The following is a 22,689-nucleotide window of genomic DNA, read 5'->3' as shown; positions in this document are numbered from 1 at the left end:
CTCCAGCAAACCAAGCAACTTTTTTACCATCCTCAACTTTTCGAATCTTTCAAAATGAAGTTCTCTACTATCGCCCTCGCTGCCCTTACTCAGGTCGCCTCTGCCCACTACTTCTTCGACGTTGTCACCGTCAACGGCAAGGACTCTGCTCCTTTCCAGTACATCCGAGACTTCACCCGTGCTACCAAGTACAACCCCATCAAGTTCTCTTCCAACCCTTCTGCCGATATCCGCGACAACTCCTTCGCTGATGGCGAGGACATCGTCTGCAACCAGGGTGCCGCCACCAAGGGTGCTTCTACCCAGGTCGCTGATGTCAAGGCTGGTGATGTGATCACCTTCAAGCTCGGAGTCGGCGCCAAGATGGGTCACCCCGGACCTACTCTGGCCTACATGTCCTCCGGCGGTAGCGATGTCAAGTCCTACAAGGGTGACGGTGATTGGTTCAAGATCATGGAGGAGGGTGTCTGCAACGCCGGCGGTGACTTCACCAAGGACGCCTGGTGCAACTACGACTCTCCCTCCGCCGATGTCAAGATCCCCGAGGGTACCCCCGATGGCCAGTACCTCCTCCGTGTTGAGCACATCGGTGTCCACCGATCCCACGTCAACCAGCCCGAGCACTACGTCTCCTGCATGCAGGTTGCCGTCACCGGTGGTGGTTCCGGCAAGGTCGACGCCGAGATGGTCAAGTTCCCCGGTGCCTACAAGGCCACTGACGACTACGCCAACTTCTCCATCTACAACGGTGCTAAGGCCTTCCCCATGCCCGGCCCTAAGGTCTGGGGTGGCGCTACCTCTGCTGGTGGTGCTGCCGGTGGTGCTACTGGCGGCAACGATGCCCCCGCTTCCACTCCCGCTGCCGGTAACAACGCTCCCACCACCACCCCCGACGCTGGCAACGGTGCCGCCGCTCCTGAGGCCGGCAACGGTCAGCAGCAGGGTGGTGCTCCTCCTCAGGGCAACCAGGGTGGATTCCCCGGCCAGCAGCAGGGTGGCGCTCCCGCTCAGGGTAACCAGGGTGGCTTCCCTGGCGCCCAGAGCGCTGGCTCTCCTTGCTCCGCTTAAGCGTGCACTTTAAAGATTTGATTCGAATATTGCTTGGTTTTGTCGATGTGTTGAATGGAGGACCAAGAAGTGGAGGGAAGAGGTTGCAGATTTCTGGTCAACTTTCATGTATAAAAGAGTCCTGTTGATCGCATCAAGTTTATCTGCTAGATGAGGAAGGGGATGGTCTGGAACTGTGCTCGTAGTCATTTTAGCTTTGCTTAATTTATCTGAAGCAATCTGAGGACAAAAATCGTTTCCCACTGCAAGCTGTGATGTCTTCTGTCTTTCTCATTGTAATAAATTGACTGTTCAGCTATAACCGTCTCTCGCATTTACTATCAGCAAAATCACCTTCGAGTCCTCGAAGTATGGCTTTGTTGTACTCGCTATTCTGATCAGTGCGTGTTTGTTTGCTCCATCTGTTTCTCCAGCCCTTGTTGATCACTTTGTTTCGTTCGAGGAAGCCCCTCGAAGCACGAGGGATGAGAAAACACACTAGCTTGAATTGGACGCCTGTTGCCATCCTTCGACAGGTAGACAGTCGACGATCTGACGTTACCCAATGACGTCAGAAAATAAGCATCAACGACTTGTCTCACCGTGAATCACAACTTCTACATGGTTTTTCAACTACCTACTACAATCACAATTCAAAGTAGAGAGCATCTTTCTATACATTTAGATAAGTTATAATGCCTCAGCCTCAGCAGTTTGATCGTGATGCGGTCTTGACCAACCCCTCGCTCAGTGAGGTTTACCAAAAGTTGGTGAGCGTGGCCAGCGAGTTTGCTGTGTTGGGCGAAATTGAAACCACCAGAACATTGGTCTCGCTTCTACTTCAAGACACTACTTTGGATTGGCAACGCCAGCAGCTTAAAATCTTCGAACCCTTCTTCGCAGCGGCCGGCCTATGGCCTGCTGAGATTCCAGAGGAGGATAGAATCACGAAGACGGCTAGCAAGACTACTGCTAAACATTCGTTAGACGATGAAGAAAATGGGAGACAGAAAGACGACGAGAAGAAGTTACAGGAACAGATGAAAGAAGCCAGGGATGAGGGCAGCTCTGTCGCTGTTGATGCTCTTTGCACTGCCACAAGGCTGGCGTCAAAGCACACCGAAGATTTGCAGGAGATCAAGAGCGATTCTAGAGTTCAAGAAGCCCTTGAGATCATCTCCAAGAATCTGCACAGAAGCCGTATGATCAAATCGCTCGTAGCCCATCACGAGCTTTGCGGAATTCTCTCCGCTGGAGAATTGGCCCAAAAGGTTCCTGTCGACAAGGCGAAACTCGAAGCCGCTGGCAAAGAAGTCATCGCAACATTCTCTGAGCGCTTTACTAAAGGCCGCAAAAAGCACGATATAGAATCAAAGCCAATGAAAGAAGTTCTCTTGGAACTGGAGCGTTACACGAAAGCTAATGGCACAAGCCATTGGGATGAAATGGAAGAACCAGTGCCCGAAACACTATTTGTGTTGCCACCAGCTACGGATGAGCAGATCTCATCGCTTGAGAAAAAACTCGATATCACGTTACCGGACGACTACAAAGACTTTCTCAAGATCAGCAATGGCTTTGGTGGGACTTGGAACGGGTATCATCCTGACAATCCCCTGTATGGAGTTGACGACGTCAGCTGGGCTAGTGAAAGCTTAGAAGTACCGTATGTCGAGCTCCACGACAGTATCTCAGGCGTTATTGCGCTTAGGATAAACGACATGTCAAAGCCTGATTGGCCGAGCTCCGGACGAACAGTCGAGATTGGATCTTTCGACGTCCTCAGGACTCTCCTTATTCCTCCCAAAAATACAAAGGTGATCTTGGATGCTTATCAGGAGGCTCTGGATGACCCAAGGAACACGGATGACGCGAAGAAGCAAACACTGAAGAGCATTGAAGCTAGGTATGGCAGTTTGGAGGAGATGAAAAAACTTGATTGGGCAGTGATTGAACAACATGACTCCGAGACGCTTCCTTCCGGGACATTCAGGCAGTGTTTGGAAGAGAGACTGTGGAGGGCCAAGCGTGGACCCTACCTGTACGGCACCGAAAAAGAACTAGGAGGTATTGCCTACAGCTGCAAGGCTAATGATGCTTGAACTTGCCGATGGCATCAGCCGCGTTCACAAACGGAGACGAGGCGGTGAAGCTTAGTATGATGATTCAATATTGTTTAGTTGTTTAGCACCTGGTGTTGTATGCTCCTAGAAAAAGATGTTACCCGTGGATAGCTGTGCAATTTAGCCCTTAAAAGAAACCGCTGTCCATGAACCCAATGCCCTTGTGATGTGTTTTTATGTCCAACTCCGCATCTCTTTGTATGCCAGATAAATATTCCCGCTCATGTTTCCGTTATTTAATTATGTATAATATTTAACTTTTTTCTTTTATTTGACCTGCTCCATGCAGTCGGCTTATGCTATTGTGATCATTTGTAGCCAGCTACATGACCGCGCAACCACCTGACTTTTCCGCCGGGGAAGAGCTTCTCCTCTGTTTTTGTTGCCCTACCTTAGATTGAGTAGGTCTTGATGGTCGTTGATCATGAGTCTTGCCGCTTTGTGATCGCTGGTCATGAGCCTTGCCGCTTTGTGCTGGACGCTGGCCGTGGGACTTGCTGGTGGCATTGGTGTGTGTTGTTGAAGCCTTTTCATATGTTTGCTTTGGGCTTTTGCCGTGGCTATGTACTGTCGAGGCTTTGCCAGAGACCTTGGTGGTATTAACCAACCCTTTGTCGTAGGCTATACCAGGGCGAGGAATCTTGAGCCACCAGCATATCTCGGCCTCAATATGTTGTAGGATGACCATGAGTCTTTGTTGATATGGGACGAATGAGAACGATCGACCGAGGCTTGACTTGGCTTTCGACAGTGGGTATAGTAGTTGGCTGTTGATCTCGTCCCGGTATACTGGTAAGTTTTTGGCTGTGTATCGTGTTAGCTAGGTGACTTGAGTTTGGCATGATCGGCGAAGACTTACGAGCGATATCTGTGTACTTGGCTTGGCCTTTGGCCGAGTTGAAGAGAGCCGAAAAGGTATTTGCACCCCTCACGATTGTCTCGGACAGCTTCTTTTTGTCGTTCTTGAGTCTTGTTCGGTCCTTGTGTTGCTTGGGCAGTTTGATATCATCGATAATGTCAACGACATCTGCGAAATAGTTGACGATGTCTATCAAGACAGCCCTTCCCAATGAGTCGTTGTATCCGCTGGGGCCGTTTGGTCGACGGATGCGCTCAACATGGCGAGGGAAGTGAATATGATCGCTGGTTCGTACCATTGTGAATGATCATTAGATAGTGAGCAGATATTGGAGTGGTAGAGATGGAGAAGATTAAGTGGCTAGTGCGTTATAGTGGCAAAGGGCAATGATGATGTTTCAACCAGGAAGCGGTCTGTGGGACAGCAGTCACCCGCTTTTATAGCCAGCTGTCTCTTGAATTACACATGACCATGTTGGCGTGGACTGAGTCTTGTCGAAATGGTGGTTTATACATGGAGAGGCTCCAAGCAAGGGTGCCAATGATAGAGAGGTCAGATCTCGACCAGGTACAGTCACTGGGATAGTGGAGAATACAACGCGTACACCGGGTCTTTTTGACCAAAATAGTGGTCTGCAGCCTGAAAAGCCAGCAAATCCAGACCTGACGCGGCCAACATACCATGAATAGAGGGTCCAGATGACCGAACAAGCCTTGTGCATGCCTAACAAGTGGATTTTGGACGAGAGGACATGGTACCCGAAGCTAAATGCTGCAGATGCTACAGAGCTAAGGCAATGCACCTGTCGCTCTGTGCATCCGGGCTTTATGGGGTGACATTTTATTACAACTGCTGGGATCTGAATATGCTCTTGAATATGGATTCGATCAACGACGATCCGGATCGTTTTTATTTTGTGGTTTTTGTGGTCCAAAAGGCTTGACATTGAAAAGAGGTCTGACTCTAGACCTTGTAACCATGTTCGCTGTCGCGCCCAAGAGTGGAGTGGGATTACTTGGAAGGCCTCGATTGGAGACAAGGACCCAGAGTTAAGTTAGTCACTTTGATGTGCTGCTGGCTTGGTAGCTTGGGCATGGGCATGGGGTTCTAGACGAATCACGCTATAGACTGATAGCCGCAATTCGCATGTGGAAAAGCAGAGCATGTCGTGTACATGCTGAAAATTAATGAGAAACCCGCTGTAACTTAGCGACTACAGTGGATCAGGCCATGTGTCTGTCTGTATGGCTGTTGTGCATGAGTCAAAGGCCACGAACATGTCTTAACATAACTCCCAGGGGCAAACCATGGACAACTCAGCAGCTGTATCCTATGACTCAATCGTTTCACCGTAAGAGCAGACTTTGCGCTGTTCAATTGCAATTTTTTTTTCTGTACTTTTATCATGTGCTTTGCCTCTGCCTCTTTTCCCTTTTGCTCTACTCGTGCGCTGTCCGTGTTGCACTCGCCAAAACTCGCTTGAGCGTGATGCTGATGCGTTGTCTCTCATAGGCCGATGAAGCCGGGGATTTGCTGTCCAGTCAAACGATGTCAGAGAAAGTGATCAGCAAATTCATGTGGATATTCTTCGCATGTTTCTACACCCCAAGGATTTTACACAATTCCTGTCCTGCATTAAGCCAGCAATTCTGTTCTGGCTGGTGTCTGCCCCTCTTCATCTCTCTGCCCTTGCATGAGAGATCGCTGATCTTTGTTTGTGGGTGGGTTGTTATTTTGCCTAAACATGTTAGTCTAAAAACTTCAGATGAACGACTTGACTGCCCAAGGTTCAAGATCAGCACCGACACTCAAGAAAAGCAAGTAACTTCGGAGAGATTGCCGATGAAATGTCGTTTTTGTCTGGGGTCATCGTCTGACCTGACAAGTGGTTTAGACCAAGATCGGACCAAGACAGAGCCCGGGCCAGGTACCCCAAGTCAGTATCTCAACGCCGATTGATGGAGTAATGGTCCATTGTCGATCTTCCCCAAAGTCGCTCTCACAGAGGCTAATTCAATCAGCCTGAATGGGAATTATCTCCTCCTCCGCATAATGGACAATTAGTATCGTGAAATGAGCCGTGATATAAGACGGTGACATTGCGCACCATTTCAATCAAGGGAACTAACCAGCTGTGCCGATTCAGTCACAGTCACAGTGATACTCCGCCATGAGGGTTTCAACTCTACTCCTTGCCTTCTCCACCTGCGTGTTGGCAGAAGATGGCTTGGACGGCTGGCTCCGATACGCTCCCCTGCCAGCACACCAAGTTTCAAGCCATGCTAAATCCCTGCCTCGCAACATCCGCGTCATTGGCGGCTCAAAGAATAGCCCACTGCAAAGTGCCGCGTCTGAGCTTCAAAAGGGCTTCAGCGGTATTCTCAATATTGACTTGAAGACTGCCGACAGCAAAAAGACTTGCGACTTCGCTAAAACTATTGTCGTCACTACTGTGGATAACCTTGAGAAGGCATGCCACGATAAGCAAAAGCATCCTAAACTGGAAGAGGACGGATACTGGCTCAGCACTTCCGATAACTCTGTCAAGATTGTCGGTCAGAATGAGCGTGGCGCCCTTTACGGTGCTTTCGAGTACCTGTCAATGCTTGGCCAGGGCAACTTCAAACATGTGGAGAAAGCCTCAAACCCCAGCGCGCCAATTCGCTGGGCTAACCAGTGGGATAACCTCAACGCAAGCTCAACCCATGGTTCCATCGAGAGAGGTTACGGCGGTCCTTCCATCTTCTTTGACGGCGTCAAGAACGTTCGAAAGGACCTCTCGCGCGTACCTCTGTTCGGTCGTCTTCTCGCTTCCATTGGCATCAACGCTGTAGTGATCAACAATGTCAACGCAGACGTGCGTCTCTTCAACAAGGAGAACCGTGACGGTCTCGTTGAGATTGCCGATCTTCTTCGACCTTGGGGTGTTCAAGTTGGTCTTTCACTCAACTTTGCCTCACCCAGCGTGACCGGAGACCTGGATACTTTTGATCCTCTCGACAAAAAGGTGATCAAGTGGTGGCATGATTTGACGGATGGACTCTATGAGCGCATCCCAGATATGGCTGGTTATTTGGTCAAGGCCAACTCTGAGGGTCAGCCCGGCCCTCTCACCTACAACCGTGAGTTCTTCTTGCTCTATAATTCCCCGACAATAAAGCTCCATAATATGGAAGTTTCTTCATAAGCGACAGTGGCTAATTATTAACAAGGCACACTGGCGGATGGTGCCAACATGTTTGCTAAAGCTCTCGAGCCTCATGGAGGAATTGTCATGTTCCGGGCTTTCGTCTACGACAAGCTCGACTGGACAGATTGGAAAGCCGACCGTGCAAATGCCGCTGTCGAATTCTTTAGCGAGCTTGACGGAAAGTTTGACGACAACGTTGTTGTGCAAATCAAGTACGGTCCCATTGACTTCCAAGTTCGAGAACCGGTCAGCCCACTGTTCTCTCATCTTCGCAACACAAACAGTGCGATAGAGCTGCAGATCAGTCAGGAATACCTGGGCCAACAATGCCATCTTGTGTATCTGCCTCCACTGTGGCGAACAATCCTGGACTTTGATATGCGTATCGACGGCAAGAAGTCCAACGTTCGCGACATTGTTTCCGGAAAGGTCTTCAAGCGCAAGCTGGGAGGCTACGCTGGTGTCACCAATGTCGGACTCGACAAGACTTGGCTGGGCAGTCATCTGTCCATGTCTAACCTTTATGCTTTTGGTCGTCTGGCTTGGAACCCTCAAACCGATCCTAAGGAGGTTCTCGAAGACTGGACTCGTTTGACCTTTGGCTTGGACAACAAGGTGCGAAAGGCAATCACTGAGATGTCCATGGAATCTTGGCCTGCGTACGAGAACTATTCTGGCAACCTGGGTATCCAGACACTGACCGATATTCTCTATGCCCATTACGGTCCCAACCCTGCCTCGCAGGACAACAACGGCTGGGGTCAATGGACCCGGGCGACTCGTGACCACATTGGAATGGATCGTACCGTAAAGAACGGAACTGGAAACGCTGGCCAATATCCTGCTGAGGTGGCCAAGCGATTCGAGAACCCTGAAACCACTCCCGATGATCTGATGCTATGGTTTCACCACGTTCCTTATGACTTTAAGCTTCACTCTGGCAAGACTGTTATTCAGCACTTTTACGATGCCCACTACAAGGGTGCCAATACAGCACAGACGTTCCCCAAGCTATGGAAGTCACTTCAAGGAAAGGTCGACGACGACCGGTTCAAGCACGAGCTCTTCAGGCTGAACTACCAGGCTGGCCACTCCATTGTCTGGAGAGACGCCATTAGCGAGTTCTACCGCAACCTCTCTGGTATTGCGGACACTCAAGACCGAGTCCGCAATCACCCCTACAGAATTGAGGCCGAGAAGATGGATCTCGATAACTACCACCCCGTCAACGTAACACCGACAGAAACCGCATCAAAGTACGTCGCCGTTTACACAAACGGAACCGGCACAGCAACAACCAAGCTCAAGTTCAAAAAGGGAACCTATAATCTCGCTGTGAACTACTACGATGTTGCCAGGGGCAAGGCTACTTGGGCAGTTTACCTCAACAAGCGACTGGTTGGCAAGTGGATTGGAGATAACGAGGAGAGGCTTGGACACTGGCCTAGCGACTTTCTTGATGGCCACTCCGCTACTCGAATGACCTTTGAGGGAGTCAAGATTAAGCCTGGTGATGAACTGACTATCATTGGAAAGGCTGACGGTGCTGAGAAGGCTGCGTTGGATTACATTTCGCTTCTGCCTGAGGGTGTTGTCGATTAAGACGCTTGAGGGTATCTGTACATAGTTATTGTAGTTTATATAAAGTTTTTGAGACAGTATTTTGATTATGAGAGAGTGTGTTACCGATTCTAGAGCTGAATGCCTGAGGATAATGAAGTTCCAGGACAAGTCTTACCCGTCTACAGTTATCTTGTATACCAATTCTGACTTAGAACCTCAGCCGCTTCTCATGTGGCCCGCTCGACATATATTTTACATCGTGAGAATCATTTTCTGTGACAAGTCTATGTCTATGATGCGCACAAATTCTGATCATCAATTACAAGGAAGCAAGCAATGTATTCAAAAGCATCAGTCAATTTTGTATGTGCAACTAAATATATACGGAAAGAATATTGAAAATCCAGAAATGACTGGTGATCGTGTCACATTTTCCCCATCCTTTGGTGAGTGTTGTTCTTGGCTTGCTCACCATGGATCCTGCAGTTCGTTTACAGGAAAGAGGGGTTGGCGTTCTTGAGAAGCTGCTCGAAGTAAGCCTGGAACCAGGTTCCAGCCTCAGGAGCGGGCCTAGATATCGGAATTAGCATGAGGTTTAAATTAGGAATTCACGTTGTAAAACTTACTTGACAGCGCCGTCAATACCGCAGTGGTAGTCGTAGCGAGCAGCAGAGGTATCAGAGGTACCATCAGACTCACCACCAGGCTTGACCCAGACGAAAGCGTCGACGAGGGCATCACCAGTGTTGGCAGAAGGTCGGAGACCGAATCCAGTTCCGGGAGCGTTGCACCAGTCACCCCAAGCCTTCTGGCCAGTGGGCTGCTTACCAGATCGGCCCTGGTCGACGATGAACTTGGCACCGGGCCAGCCCTCCTGCTCCAGAAGAGGAGACAGAGCGTGGATGTACTTCTGCTCGTCGTAGTTGGGGTTGCTCTCGGTGTAGCCGGGCTTGGAGGACAGCTTCCAGGCGTTGTAGTTGGAGACGTTGGTGACGAGACCTCGGAGGCGAGATGGCTTGCCGGCATCCTTGTAGAGTTGACCGTAGAGCTGGGCGGCAGGAGGAAGGTTGGCGGGCCATCCCAGCCAGCCACCGTGTCCGGCGTCGATGTACATGGAGACGTTGGGAAGGTTGAGCTCCTTGAGGGCGTGGACGGTGAGCTCCTTGTAAGCGCTGGCAGCGTTGGCACACTTGGGGACGTTCATGTTGGTGACCATGTTGGCAAGAGAATCAGGCTCTAAATGGTTGTTAGTAAGAATTATAAATGAATCACTCAGGTAAACTAACCGATGACGAGGATGATGCGGGTATCAGAGTAGTTCTGGAGGATGCCCTTGATCTTGGCAATGTAGGCCTTGTACTTGTTCTTGCCATCCTTGTCGAGGGAGTACTCTCCGTTGGAGGCAGCAGCAGCACAGTCACGGTCGGGAAGATCGTAGACGACGAACTGACCAGCGTAGTTGCCACCGGCCTTGTTGGCCTTGCGGATATCGGCAAGAGAGTCCTCCATGAAGGAGATGTGGTCATAAGTGTCCCTATCACGGTTAGTAAAGAGGTGTATATGCAAAGAGAACTAACTGTTAACTCACATCCACTGGAAAGAAGGAACATTGGCGACCTTGGCGGCAGCGGTGGCCATGGCACCGCTCAGCTTGGGGATAGCAAGAGTGCTGACCTCGGAGCGGTAATAGTTGTTGGCCCACAGATCAACGCCGGAGAAGGGGTTGTTGGTGGCAACAGGAGGAGGCGAGGTGACAGAGCCTCCATTGCCAGCAGTAGTAGTAGCCTTGGTGGTTGTGGCACTGACGATGGTGCTCGTGGGGGAAGGGTCCGCGGATCCAGGCTGGCACTGGGAGTAGAAGTCGTTGACCTTGACACACTTGTTTCCACTGGTGCAGCAAGGAGTACCGCTCCAGTTCTGACCACCACATTGAGACCTATGGATATGTTAGTAATTGCTCCTTTAGAAAATAGAGCTGCAAACACTCACCAAACTCCGTTGCTGCAAGACTGACGCTCTTCAACGGGAGCTGCGAGAGCAGTGGCTGCAAAGGCAGCAGCCAGGAAAAGCTTGTAGGCCGTCATTGTTGCCGAAGTCGAAGAGTGTCTGGAGATACTGGACTGTTGACTGTTGACTGTGGATGAGGGTAAAGGAAAGAATAGTTTGAGGTTCAAGTAAAGACATTATATACACCTTGACAAGAAGTAGAGCCTCATCCTTGGAGAGACAAGTGTCGGAAACACGGGATCTCGAACCTTACAGCAAAGTTGCAAGGAATTGACGTCTCCTCAAGGACGAGCAAGTTTATTCCGCTTAGGCAAGGCTTGTATTCGTGCTATATTTGCGGATGAGAGTCAGCAGGTTCCGAAAGTCTCCACGACTGAACGGCTACGAGGTACAGAATGTGGAAATTCACGGAGCATCTGCTTTCAGTGTCTCCTCACTATCCACAAAACGTTCAATTCAGCCGATTCTCCAACGGTGCTAGCCGTAATGGCTACCGGAAACACTATCCGATGAAATCATGTGGCCAAAAAGAATCCAAAAGCGGGCAGAGAAATATCGTAACATCGGGAAAGCCCTTCTCGGAGGAGAGCCTCCATGTAGTTCCTATTTGGGAAGCGCGGAGTTGGACGAACTAGCCATCGGACCACGATCAACGGGACGATTATCCTGAGATCCGAGATACATTTTGGATTGTAAATTGGCTTTTGAGAAATTGAAATGAGTCGTTGACAGCCTATCTAAGCGATGTGGTCATCGTGTTGTTGTGCTTCGGCTCCCGGGACGTCGGATGACATGTTGTCAAAATGCAACTTGAACTGAGCAAGATTGCCAAAACGGGATATGTGTGGGTTGTAGTAGCCAATAAATCAGCAAAAGCATTCACAATTAGCAGCTTATTGGCTGTAAGTGTATCTGACTGCTCCTACTGGCAACTGACATCAGGATCACCTTGTTTATACTATGCCAAGACGGTAAGCCTTTCCTTGATCCTGTACACTTCAATCATGCTTGAAAGGGTCTGAGAACCCCTCATTGCCAAATATAAGTGGCATCTCGCCATGTCATTCATTACGCAGTCTTGAAATGTCACTTTGACTTATTAGTCTCCCACAAACAACGACACATCATACTGGATCTTCCGAGACCTAAGTCATGCGCCAACGTTACCAGAACCCTCACTTGGGAACAAAGGAGGGACAAATGAGCCACGCCCGAAACTCCTAGTTCATTAGGCAATCTTCAGCGTGACTGATTCCAATTCCATCCCAAGTTGGAGCCATTTTCACCACTTGTGCTCTCTTTTTGTGGCCCCCAGAAAGAGTTTGCAGGCTTGGGCGGTCACTCGATAAGCCCTAATTAACGAGGTCCTGTTAAGACAAACTGACACAAGCTATTAGGTGCATTCGATAGATACGAAAGCTTGCATACTAACAGGGCATCTATCCAGCTGGGCTATATGATCACGAAGCTGGGGATAGTTAATCACGACACACTATGCGCCTATTTTCAAATGAGAATTCGTTGGCATGCCTTAACGTTACAACCTCCTGTCCGTATGTTCTTGAAGCAAGAACATTGATCTAGGTAACCACTGGATACTAAACTGTGTTCCTGTCTTAGTTTCGGGCGTGGGCGAGACGATACACTAAGGCACCACGTGGTTTTGTTTTCTAACTCTACAAGGAAGTCATGGTTTGATGAAACACTCTGAAACTTTATCCAGTCTTGAAGTATCTCATTCGAACTTCTCCAAGAGGTAGATCGACGTAAGCACAATCTCTCTACCTACCTAATCTATTCTCCACCAATGGTATTTATATACATCCTTTTTTAACATTAAGTCATAACACATATGAAAAAGCTACAGTACAATTCTTTTAGTTAAACAGACTCTAGCGTCCGATCCCTATACCATGCTCAGTGACTCCTGGCGGATTGTCGTCGTCAGTGTTGCCATCAGCATACCACGTAGTCGGTTGTTGTTTCTTTGTTTGGGCCACCAACGATATCTCACTATCTCGACCGTGCGATGGTAAACGTGTCTGCCCTGATCGGAATGCACCCGAACTAGGTATTCTCAGGTTCCCAGATGTAGACGTTGACCTGGGCCCGTTGCCGTAGCCATATGAGGAGCCGACCTTGGAATGGTCGCGTTCTTTGAAGAAATACCCGTACATGGATCTGCCGAGTGCAAGGTTGGCACCGACAATGCCGAGATAGAGTTCGAGGTTGGACCATATTGCCGTGATAGCGTAAACCCCTAAAAGTTTATGTCAGAATATTGGTTTCATCAAGGTGAAAGGTGGAGTATAAGCTCACAACTTAGATCTGATGTAACCACACCGAGTGAAGATGCTCGGCCGATACCGAAGCCAGTTGCACTCGAATCCACATTAGTTGCTGCATTAAAGGAACTCTAACGGACGGTATTGACTTACACAAGCCCCAAACTCATCAGGGCCCAGACAGAGATCTTTGTCTTCATCGGCAGCTTGATACTCCAGATGACGTAAACCGGCAATAGGGAACACAGCAGGTCGGTGACAATCGAAAAACCTACACATTCGGTTAGTCCTACGTTCTCTCATCGACCTTGAAAGCACGAACCAATGGTGGCATAGATGTAGTAGATGCGAACGCGCGGGTCCCAACAATTGCCCACACCAGTCCAATACGCGCTGATAGGCCTGCATTCAGCGAGCAGGATAAAAATACAGCCAAAGTTGGTAATGAACAGACCCGCCATTATCCCCCAAGCCGAATATTTTACCCTCTGCGAATCTTTGATGCGTAACAAAAGCAGCAGAATAGATATCTTTAGGAGACATATGCTGGCGAAGAGGAGGATCTGGGCGAACCATCCGAGCATGTTGTTGCGCATATAGTCCTCTGTGTCGATGTACCATCTGTGTCGTCCATTGCCGATGGCTACTTGGGCAACTTGCACTCCAAATCGTATTATACCGAGAATCGTGACAACTGTAATGGTGTAATCGTCGGGTCCCAGCGACCGCAGGGCTGATCTGACCCATAGCCGAACACTAGTGGTGATGATCACAAGTGCAAGGCACGTACCAGACACGCCCAGCAAGGCTGGTCCCACGTTTTCGTCTGGAGGCAGCGGGTTCGGCGGTTCCACTGTGGCCATGGCTTTAAAAAAAAGAAATGTATGAGGAGGGGGAAAGGAAAAGGGCGAGGGAGAGGGAGGATCAGCAAGATAAGATCAGACTAGATATCTCGGCAGTGTCAGGTCAATCCATGTTTAAGTAAACTAAACGCAGTAGTTCGTGGGGGGAACTGTCACTGACTTGAGACGGACTTGCTCGGATGAGTCTAGCCGCGAAAGGACTTGTGAGTCTAGGGGGCTGATGAAGAGGTAATTACCTAGGTGATGTTGATGGCGTTCTGGACCTGCATGGTTTCGTTGACGGCGGTTCGTCGAGGTAGCCTTTTGTCTTGAGCTCCTGCTGAATGAAGTAAAGACTCCAACCATGCTTGCTGTTATATTGTTTCTAGAATACGTCTAGTGACGATAACACAACGGTGCTATTTACTGAAGAGTTTTTCAGGATTCATAACATGCATGATCTGACATTGGGCCGCGATACAAGTTTGGATGGTCCTGCAGCACGGGTCCAGGTGTCTCCGTTGTCAGAATGTCTGATTCGTTACAGAACCTTCAGACCCCTAGTCCCTGGGGGCTGAAGAAACCTTATTACTGTTTAGCGAGCGTTGGCGGGTTTTAAGGTTCGGCGGTTCTAACGATGGTCCCATATTAGTTCCATTTTCAGGGCTCTTGACCGACCCCTGCCCATGTTGGTGCTACAGGTCTGGAGGAGCTAGATATAGAGGGAGAAGAAATAACTCAACACAACCCGTCTGGAACCCATATATATTCAGATATCGACTGATTCTCTTATTAAGTCCCTTGCATTAATCGTACAATAGCCAAGCAATTTACTTTGCCGAGCGCCGGGTAACTGGAGCTCGCTCCGCCTCGGCTGTCAATGCGAGCATCAAATAATTAAACCTCTCATGTCCAATGCTACCCCAAACCAACAAGGGTAGGAATCCATTTGATAATGAATAAATGGTTAGGTCTTTCCGTATTCCCGTTCTTTCGACCGCGATCGTTGCAGTGCATATTCTTGGTGGCCCAGCCCATCTATCCCTAAACCTAACACTCTTTTTTTTTCCCCCTTCTCTCTTTTGCCCGCGCTCGTTACCATGCTTGTCAAACCCCAGTTGTGGCTTGCCTTTGCTGCAGCTGCAGTCGCGGCTCCGTCTCAAGATGCCTATGACTATGTAAGTCTCACTCGGGTTATTATGAAACCCGTGCCCGCTTTGTCCTTTCCATAATTTAACTTTAATTTCTCCGGGCAGATTGTCGTCGGAGGCGGCACCGCAGGAGTAGCCGTCGCTGCTCGTCTTAGCGAAGGCCTCCCATCCTCCAAGATCCTCCTCATCGAAGCTGGTCCCTCTGCACTTGACGAGCCAAAGATCAATGTCCCCGGTCTCAAGGGTACGACCTTGGGAACAAAGTACGATTGGAACTTCACCACCGTTCCCCAGACAGGCGCCAATGATAGAGTATGGCCCATCAACCGTGGCAAGGTCTTGGGTGGAAGCTCCGCCCTCAACCTCATGACATACGATCGCGCTTCCGCTGCCGAATATGATAGTTGGGAAGCCTTGGGCAACCCGGGATGGAACTGGAAGACCATGATCAAGGCCATGATGAAGTCCGAAACCTTCACTGGCAAGAACACCGCTACATATGGCTCCAAGGGTGTCGGCGACAGTGGTCCTGTCCAGGCTGTCGTCAATCGCGTCATCCCCAAGCACCAAGAGTCATGGATTCCCACTCTGAACAAGCTCGGTGTCCGAAAGAACCTCGAATCCCTCGGAGGTAATCCGCTTGGTGTCATGTACCAGCCAAGCAGCATTGACCCTGCCAACTACAAACGATCATACAGCGCTAATGCCTATGACGAGATTTATGGCTCCAACCTTGAGATTGCTACCGATACTACCGTGGCCAAGATCAACCTGAGTGCTCCCAAGGGCAACAAGAAGGCTATCGCTACTGGTGTCACTCTTGCTGACGGAACTGTCATCAAAGCTAGCCGCGAGGTCATCCTCTCCGCTGGATCCATTCAGAGCCCGCCCTTGCTCGAACAGTCTGGTATCGGAAGCAAGTCCGTCCTCGCAGCTGCTAGCATCAAACAGATCATCGACCTTCCCGGTGTCGGCGAGAACCTTCAAGATCACCTTCGTATCATGAGTTCGTACCAGCTCAAGCCACAGTTCACCTCCATTGACATCTTCAAGAGCAACGCAACATTTGCCGCGGCACAAATGGCGCTTTGGAACGCTGGCAAGCAATCCCTGTACGACTACACCGGCAGTGCCTACACCTTTTCCACCTGGAAGCAGGCCCTCGGCAGCGATGCCAAACTGCTCTCTCTTGCCAAGGAGGCTGCTGCGAAGGATGGCAGCAGGGTCGACAAGAAGAAGCTCGATTTCTTCAAGGATTCCTCGGTCCCCCAAGTTGAGGTCATCTTCTCCGATGGCTACACCGGTGTTAAAGGTTACCCTGCTGCTACATCGCCTCTCTTTGGCAAAGGCTTCGTCTCTCTTATCGCCGTTGTCATGCATCCTCTTAGCCGCGGAAGCGTCCACATTAACCCTTCTGACCCCGCTGGCAAGCCCATCATCAACCCCAACTATCTTAGCAATGCTCATGACGTCGAGGCTGTCACTCAAGCTGTAAAGTACAACCGCAAGATCGCAAACACTGAGCCTATGCGTTCTATTTGGGATGATGAGTACGAGCCTGGTTTGGATGTCAAGACTGATGAGCAGCTCAAGGCGTATGCTCTTCGCACTACACTCAGCATATTTCACCCCACTGGAACATGTGCTATGCTTCCCAAGAAAGATGGCGGCGTTGTTGACGCCAAGCTGAAGGTGTATGGAACTGAGAACCTTCGCGTTGTTGATGCTAGCATCATGCCACTATTGATCTCAGCGCACATCCAGACAGCTGTGTATGGTATTGCCGAGAGGGCTGCTGAGTTCATCATCAAGGCTGCCAAGTAGACTGTCACCAGAAGTTATTAGACTTAATGTTTATATAGTAATAATTGATGTATGCAAATAATATAATGCGCACTTCATACAACCGGGACTGAAAGGTCAGATGCCCAACTAAGCATTTTGCTCTCAAGTGCCGGCAGTACTGACTAAAAAATAGTATTTGACTTTGAGACTATTTCCCTGACTGGTGGAAGCCGTTGAAATTAGACGGCAGCCAATGCGACACCAGGTAGAGAAGCATCGTATCGAACTCTCAGGGTATCAGAAAAATTGACCGCTAGGAATATAAGAGACAAAATAATTAGGCCAGCTTATGCTGCTTAGACTAGGGTTCTTAGACTACTTATTTCTATACCCTAAGACTTAAGAGGCCAACTTTTCTGACCTCCTAGCCGTGTTGCGCGCGCGCGCTTGTCACCAATCAAACTTGATGCCGCTGCTTACTACCCCAGCACTCTGGGTCATCAAGTCAGAATATCCCGAACCGCGCGTGAGGCTCTCTGTACTTTCGAATACTGAGTAAAGACATAAGTGTCTAGTCCTTCTAAACCTTGACACAACTTAAACGCGCGCGCGGACGGGTATGATTTGTAAGTCGATTAGAAATACGTTCACAGCTCGAGACTTTGGTTGCTGGGTTCTGGTATCAATGACAAGCCTTTTCAATCGATCCAGCATGTATAAGAACTATTTAAATGATTCGATGGTCTACAATAACAGCCCTTCCTTATTACAATCATTACCTCTATCAAACACAACATTATCTGTTCTTTCTTCACACAGCTTAGATACGATGACGGCCACAAAGAACATCGCGCTCATCACAGCGAGCACAAGAACCCCCAGAGTAGGCCCAAAGATCGCTAGCCTAGTTCACGAGATTATCACCGGCGATGTAGACGCCTCTCAAAAGACCAAAATCACTCCTGTGGATGTTGCAGATTTCAACCTCCCTGTCTTTGACGAGACAATTATGCCAGCGCTGGTCCCTTCAAAGGGAAGTTTCACCAAGCCTCACGCGATAGCCTGGAGTAGTGAGATTGCCAAGTACGATGGATACATCTTTGTCATTCCTGAGTACAACCACGGGCTTGCTGGCGGCACCAAGAACGCCATTGATTATCTGTACAACGAATGGGTTGGCAAAGGTGTCGCAGTTATCAGCTATGGTATCTTTGGAGGGACATCAGCCAATGAGCAGCTCAATCATGTACTGAAGGGCATGAAACTTCAAGTGACTGAGACCAGTCCTGCTCTCGCGTTCCGTGACAACGTCGGTCCGGACTTGTGGTTGGCAGGGGCGGGAGATCTTGGCGAAGACACAAAAAAGGACATCATTGCCCAAAGCCCGGAGATTCTCAAAGCTTTTGCTGAGTTGAAGGATTTGATGAATAAGGAATCATCAGGAGAGACTTAGAGTAGTTGTCCAGACAGCATATCACAGACCCTCTTCAGTGTCTTGACGTATTTTTATCCAATGAATTGAAATTTTGCCATCATCTATTCTGAGCATGTGGAAGACAGAAATCTAGAACTCTGGACAACAGGGGTGTAACGATGCGGCGTCCAGGTATTTATTCGAGCAAATGCAGCACAGGACCGAAGACTATGTATCAGCCAAAAACACCGGAAACAATCTCTTGGCTTCAGTATTACGACGCAACATGCGTGCGACTACAGCTGCAAACGAGTCTCGGGAAAGGCGGCAGAGTTTGGCGCAGTCAGTTGGTATGTAGGCTCAGGGCTTAGCACCGTTACCTGTTGATCTACACCGATCTATTCGTAGTTTCTGCATGACCGGAATGGAGGCGTAAAACTTGTCTCACTTGGGGTTTCGTGGCAGGTAAATCATCGCGCTGCCCCTCTCGTTCGCGTGGATCCCTTCGCTTTTTATTTTATTCTCATCATTGTCATGTCGTGGTCATGCAAACCGTAAGATCTTAACCACAACGTGATCTTATTCTCAGCCGTTATATTACCGACCCAACATCTTCAGCCGTAAACATGATCTCCGATCCGCGAGGCGGGGAAGTTATTGTGCGTAAAATCCCTACCCTTCATCCAGTAGGAATCACTGACCCTCCAGCGTAGGCTGTGCAATGGACTCTCCTTTCTGTCGCTTTTGGGCTCATCCTGGCCCGGCTTTACTTGCGAATCCTACTACAGAGACGACGACTTCTCGCAAGTGACCTGTTCATGTGCGCCGGATGGTGCATATTGTGCATAACGGCATGCTTCGACATTCACTTCTACAAGATGGGCGTGATGCAAAAGGGTGTCACATTAGGCTTGGTCGGATTCGAGGGAACAGCTGAAGAGGCCTCGGAGTTTCTCAAGGTGCGCAAGCAGCGAGTCATTCTAAGGGATTCAAACTGACATGAGACGAAAGCTTTACCACGTTACTGACTATATCTTCCATTCAACATTCTACTTATCAAAAGCAGCTTTATTGTGTGTATACCTACAAGTATTTCCCGACTTTATGGTAAAACGGCGACGATTCTTGTGGGCCGTAATTGCATTTGTCGCTGCATCTTTCACCGCAGTAATGCTACTACTTACTGTGTCGTGTTTGCCCACATGGAGATGGTGGTTCGTCCTAACACCGTGGATTGTTGCCCCCTCTCACCTACTGACTTGAACCTTGAAGGGCCTTGACGGAGGAGGGTTGCCCGATTCGGACCCTCAAAATAACATTCGAAATTGCGTGGTCCTTGAATATTGCTGGAGATATCCTAAGTGAGAACACCGTACTCTTGTTCCCTGCTAGTAACTGCTAACTGTGTGGTGCCTCAAGTATTCATATTACCATGGCTAGTCATTCCCGAGCTTACACTGAGATCGAGGCTGAGATACAGTCTGTACGCTACCTTTGGTCTTGGTATCATCAACATCTCATTCACCATCGTCCGCTTTGCGTTGATACAGAAATACGGAGCAGATCTGGTTATCACAGTCACTCTAGTGGGTAAGTCATCAATCAACTAGTCAACGTCTGATTTTACAAGATCGTGAACTAAGAACGTTTCAAGAGCTATGGAGTTTTATGGATTCCTCTATCGGCTTGATAATTGCATGTCTCCCATCGTTGCGACCCTACTTCAACTGGAAGGAGAAGATCCAATATTACGCAAATGACAGCAAGCAGAGCAAATCAGACTCTCAGAAGCCAATAATTTCATCAAATCCCGATACAGTAGACCAGCCGGCCAATGCATATATGAGTATACAGGTGCAACGTACGTTTTCAGTTGCATGACAAGGATAGTTGAGATGGAATGATACCATATACATGTGTGGGGGTCTATTTGGAGTCTAGGTTTCGAATACCTCTTGATAATTAATTGTGGTGTGAGCGGTCTTTATTATTTATACAGACTTTTATTTCTCATTTCAGAATTGTCACTCCGGAAGGTCATTGAAGTGTTACGGAAGAAAACTAATGAGTTTGAAGGAGCAAGAAAGCCGGGCAAGCCGACTGAGATTGTATATTCATTGAAGATGAAGTTATGTACAGTGAAATAGAGACAGGTCCTGCGTGAAGTCCAGCTACAAGTCCAGCCTAATGACCATAAAGCCTTGGTCAAAGGTCCTTCCGGAAGTTCATATTCGCATCTTGAGAGAAACAGTCAATTGACATGAGTCCTCAAATCAAGAGCCTCCGGAAACTGATCATGCTGTCAAAGCATTTATCCGGAGACAGTCATGGTGGCCTGGCCAGAGCTCTGGTAACCCTCAACGGCAAGGATCTGGTAGTCGTGGCTTCCGAGGCGGAGACCAGCTTGGGCCCAGGCGTTGAAGTGAGCACCGGTGTTGACGGATCCGCTGGATCGCTTGTTGCGGCGGACGGACCAGTACTGCTGGAAGGTCTTGCAGTTACCCTCGATGGAAGGAGCACAGTTGCGAGTGCTGACAGCAATGTCGTAGATGGATCCATCGATGTTGATCTCACCCTTCTTCTGAGCACCGGAAGAGGGGTTGTAGGTGCCGAAGTTCTCGACGATGTAGTACTCAACGAGAGGGTTGCGGGTCCAGCCGTAAACAGCGAGGTAGCTGTTGCCGTTGGGACGGTAGTCACCAGAGTACTTGATGGTGCTGAAGGGATGGTTAATAGGAGTTCTACATAAACTAGTTTATGATAGTATCTTACCGAGCAGCACCGGGGTTCCATCCCTTACCACCGACGTGGTTACCACGGTTGCCGTTCCAGTTCATGCTGAACTGGCCGCCATTGCCGTTGGTGTAGGTGACAGCGTTGGGGGTGTCGGTCCAGAAGGAGAAGTAGAAGCCATTGTTGACACCAGTTGTAGGGCTGGTTCGCTTCTCAAGAAGACCGGAAGGAGGCTGAGCATCAACCTTGGTAGGGTTGGGAGCAGCGACGGCGCCAGTGACGGCCGAGACGGCGGCGAGAAGGTAGGTGAAGGAGACCATTTTGACTGTGATGAGCTTAAAGACTGTGACTTGAAGTTGATGGAGAAGGCAGAAGCTTGAAGAAAGAGGATCGACGTGTGAATTTATATCTCGAGGTAACTTCACTGCACCCTTGGACTTGTTCGTGATGATCTGGTGGAGACGAATGATTATGTGCCGATCGGGTTCTCGATCTTCATTTTGCCGGCGATATTACATGAAGGCAAAGTAAGGGATCATCGATATGCGTGGTCAACTGGCTGACGATGTTGATTAGTGGGTCGATAGGATGCCGGGGTAGTACAAGCAGAGATGGGACTCATCTCCGGGTTTATGAAACGTGCTAACTAAAATGCGTCGCTTTATCCGGTCTAGGTGCAACTGCGGAGGGTCAGGGCTCCGAGCCGTCCCATTTAGGCCAAGAATGAGTCTTGAAGGGGAAGGGAGTTTGTATGTGTGGGTAACATGGGACCACATGGCACCAATGCAGAGAGCTCATCATAGAGAACCCGTTTGTTGTTCCAGGGCGGGAGGTAGCATTGACTACCGAAGCATTGAACAGGGGTGCCAAGTAAGGCCTTGTTATTACGCAGGGGAAACTGGGGATCTTGTTTATTCAGGCTAATTCGTTGCCTAATTCCCGAATTTTCTGTTTGTTTCAGAACCATTATCGATGTTAGGCCTAGATGCTCCTTAATTGTTGTGTAGGGTCAGTGTGTGCAGAGCAGAGCAGTCCAGACTCGTCTTATGACTTTTGTCCTGCCGCGTGTGACTTGTTCGATGTCAAAGCATAGACATTTGTGGTCTACCATTGATTGGTGCACTTATTCTCTCTTGATATACCCGGTTAATTTACTGACTCGGATACGCTAACGTCGTATGCTAGAGTACGAGTATCTGTCAAGTCAATTTAATAACCGAAAGGTCACACACAGAGTCTGAGAGTCTGACCGCTCCCCCCCGGCCAATTGATTCGCCATCAGGTCCGGCTAAATTCGCTGCATCGAAACGCCGCCAAGTCTAATGCAACTCCCGAGCTTGAAGGCGATGGATGCATGGATCGCGGGGAAGATGCCAACCTCTTAACATGATATTAGAAGCTGGAAAAAGGAATATTGAATAACACACGAATCAATGCGCATCGGTATTCACTTCAGGCACAATCCTGGAAAAGCCAAAAGTCGTTCGACATATTTGTCATAGAAAAAGCCTATATCGTTCTTCGGTAGAACCATTACCGTCCTACCAAGAATGGCGACACCTTCATATCGCCAACTACCAGCCTAGAACATCACATACGACCAAAGCTCGTAGAAAATACGGGATCCCGTCCGCTCTCCCATAGTCAAGCTGCGAAGCGCTGGATTAGTAGTTGGGTCGGTGACGACCAG

At 49.1% G+C, this 22,689-nt stretch overlaps 9 protein-coding genes across 9 annotated transcripts, besides 2 other annotated features; 5 read left to right on the top strand and 4 right to left on the bottom strand.

Moving 5' to 3' along the window:
• Positions 1-54: 54 nt before the first annotated feature.
• FPSE_01902 (uncharacterized protein) lies at positions 55-1,068 on the top strand (the record flags this gene model as incomplete). The annotated part of the gene is made up of 1 exon (XM_009255021.1): positions 55-1,068. The coding sequence occupies one exon, from the start codon at positions 55-57 to the stop codon at positions 1,066-1,068; it is 1,014 nt and encodes a 337-aa protein (XP_009253296.1).
• Positions 1,069-1,742: 674 nt separating this feature from the next.
• On the top strand, positions 1,743-3,149 carry FPSE_01903 (uncharacterized protein; the record flags this gene model as incomplete). Its single annotated transcript, XM_009255022.1, has 1 exon — positions 1,743-3,149. The coding sequence occupies one exon, from the start codon at positions 1,743-1,745 to the stop codon at positions 3,147-3,149; it is 1,407 nt and encodes a 468-aa protein (XP_009253297.1).
• Positions 3,150-3,492: 343 nt separating this feature from the next.
• FPSE_01904 (uncharacterized protein) lies at positions 3,493-4,327 on the bottom strand (the record flags this gene model as incomplete). The annotated part of the gene is made up of 2 exons (XM_009255023.1): positions 3,493-3,974; positions 4,030-4,327. The coding sequence occupies 2 exons, from the start codon at positions 4,325-4,327 to the stop codon at positions 3,493-3,495; spliced, it is 780 nt and encodes a 259-aa protein (XP_009253298.1).
• Positions 4,328-6,199: 1,872 nt separating this feature from the next.
• On the top strand, positions 6,200-8,821 carry FPSE_01905 (uncharacterized protein; the record flags this gene model as incomplete). Its single annotated transcript, XM_009255024.1, has 2 exons — positions 6,200-7,151; positions 7,242-8,821. The coding sequence occupies 2 exons, from the start codon at positions 6,200-6,202 to the stop codon at positions 8,819-8,821; spliced, it is 2,532 nt and encodes an 843-aa protein (XP_009253299.1).
• Positions 8,822-9,273: 452 nt separating this feature from the next.
• On the bottom strand, positions 9,274-10,866 carry FPSE_01906 (uncharacterized protein; the record flags this gene model as incomplete). Its single annotated transcript, XM_009255025.1, has 5 exons — positions 9,274-9,352; positions 9,409-10,018; positions 10,069-10,316; positions 10,371-10,718; positions 10,772-10,866. 5 exons carry the CDS (start codon positions 10,864-10,866, stop codon positions 9,274-9,276), a joined length of 1,380 nt encoding a protein of 459 aa, XP_009253300.1.
• A 1,815-nt stretch (positions 10,867-12,681) lies between these two features.
• On the bottom strand, positions 12,682-13,937 carry FPSE_01907 (uncharacterized protein; the record flags this gene model as incomplete). The annotated part of the gene is made up of 4 exons (XM_009255026.1): positions 12,682-13,049; positions 13,109-13,170; positions 13,228-13,345; positions 13,397-13,937. 4 exons carry the CDS (start codon positions 13,935-13,937, stop codon positions 12,682-12,684), a joined length of 1,089 nt encoding a protein of 362 aa, XP_009253301.1.
• A 25-nt stretch (positions 13,938-13,962) lies between these two features.
• Positions 13,963-13,996: a microsatellite.
• Positions 13,997-15,016: 1,020 nt separating this feature from the next.
• FPSE_01908 (uncharacterized protein) lies at positions 15,017-16,891 on the top strand (the record flags this gene model as incomplete). The annotated part of the gene is made up of 2 exons (XM_009255027.1): positions 15,017-15,094; positions 15,173-16,891. The coding sequence occupies 2 exons, from the start codon at positions 15,017-15,019 to the stop codon at positions 16,889-16,891; spliced, it is 1,797 nt and encodes a 598-aa protein (XP_009253302.1).
• Positions 16,892-17,681: 790 nt separating this feature from the next.
• On the top strand, positions 17,682-18,305 carry FPSE_01909 (uncharacterized protein; the record flags this gene model as incomplete). The annotated part of the gene is made up of 1 exon (XM_009255028.1): positions 17,682-18,305. The coding sequence occupies one exon, from the start codon at positions 17,682-17,684 to the stop codon at positions 18,303-18,305; it is 624 nt and encodes a 207-aa protein (XP_009253303.1).
• Positions 18,306-20,577: 2,272 nt separating this feature from the next.
• Positions 20,578-21,319, bottom strand: FPSE_01910 (uncharacterized protein; the record flags this gene model as incomplete). The annotated part of the gene is made up of 2 exons (XM_009255029.1): positions 20,578-20,983; positions 21,039-21,319. 2 exons carry the CDS (start codon positions 21,317-21,319, stop codon positions 20,578-20,580), a joined length of 687 nt encoding a protein of 228 aa, XP_009253304.1.
• A 1,272-nt stretch (positions 21,320-22,591) lies between these two features.
• Positions 22,592-22,686: a repeat region.
• The last annotated feature ends 3 nt before the right edge of the window (positions 22,687-22,689 follow it).

Source organism: Fusarium pseudograminearum, chromosome 2 (genome assembly GCF_000303195.2).
Source record: "Fusarium pseudograminearum CS3096 chromosome 2, whole genome shotgun sequence".
Classification (NCBI taxonomy): Eukaryota; Fungi; Ascomycota; class Sordariomycetes; order Hypocreales; family Nectriaceae; genus Fusarium; species Fusarium pseudograminearum.
This window is presented reverse-complemented; position numbering and strand designations above follow the sequence as displayed.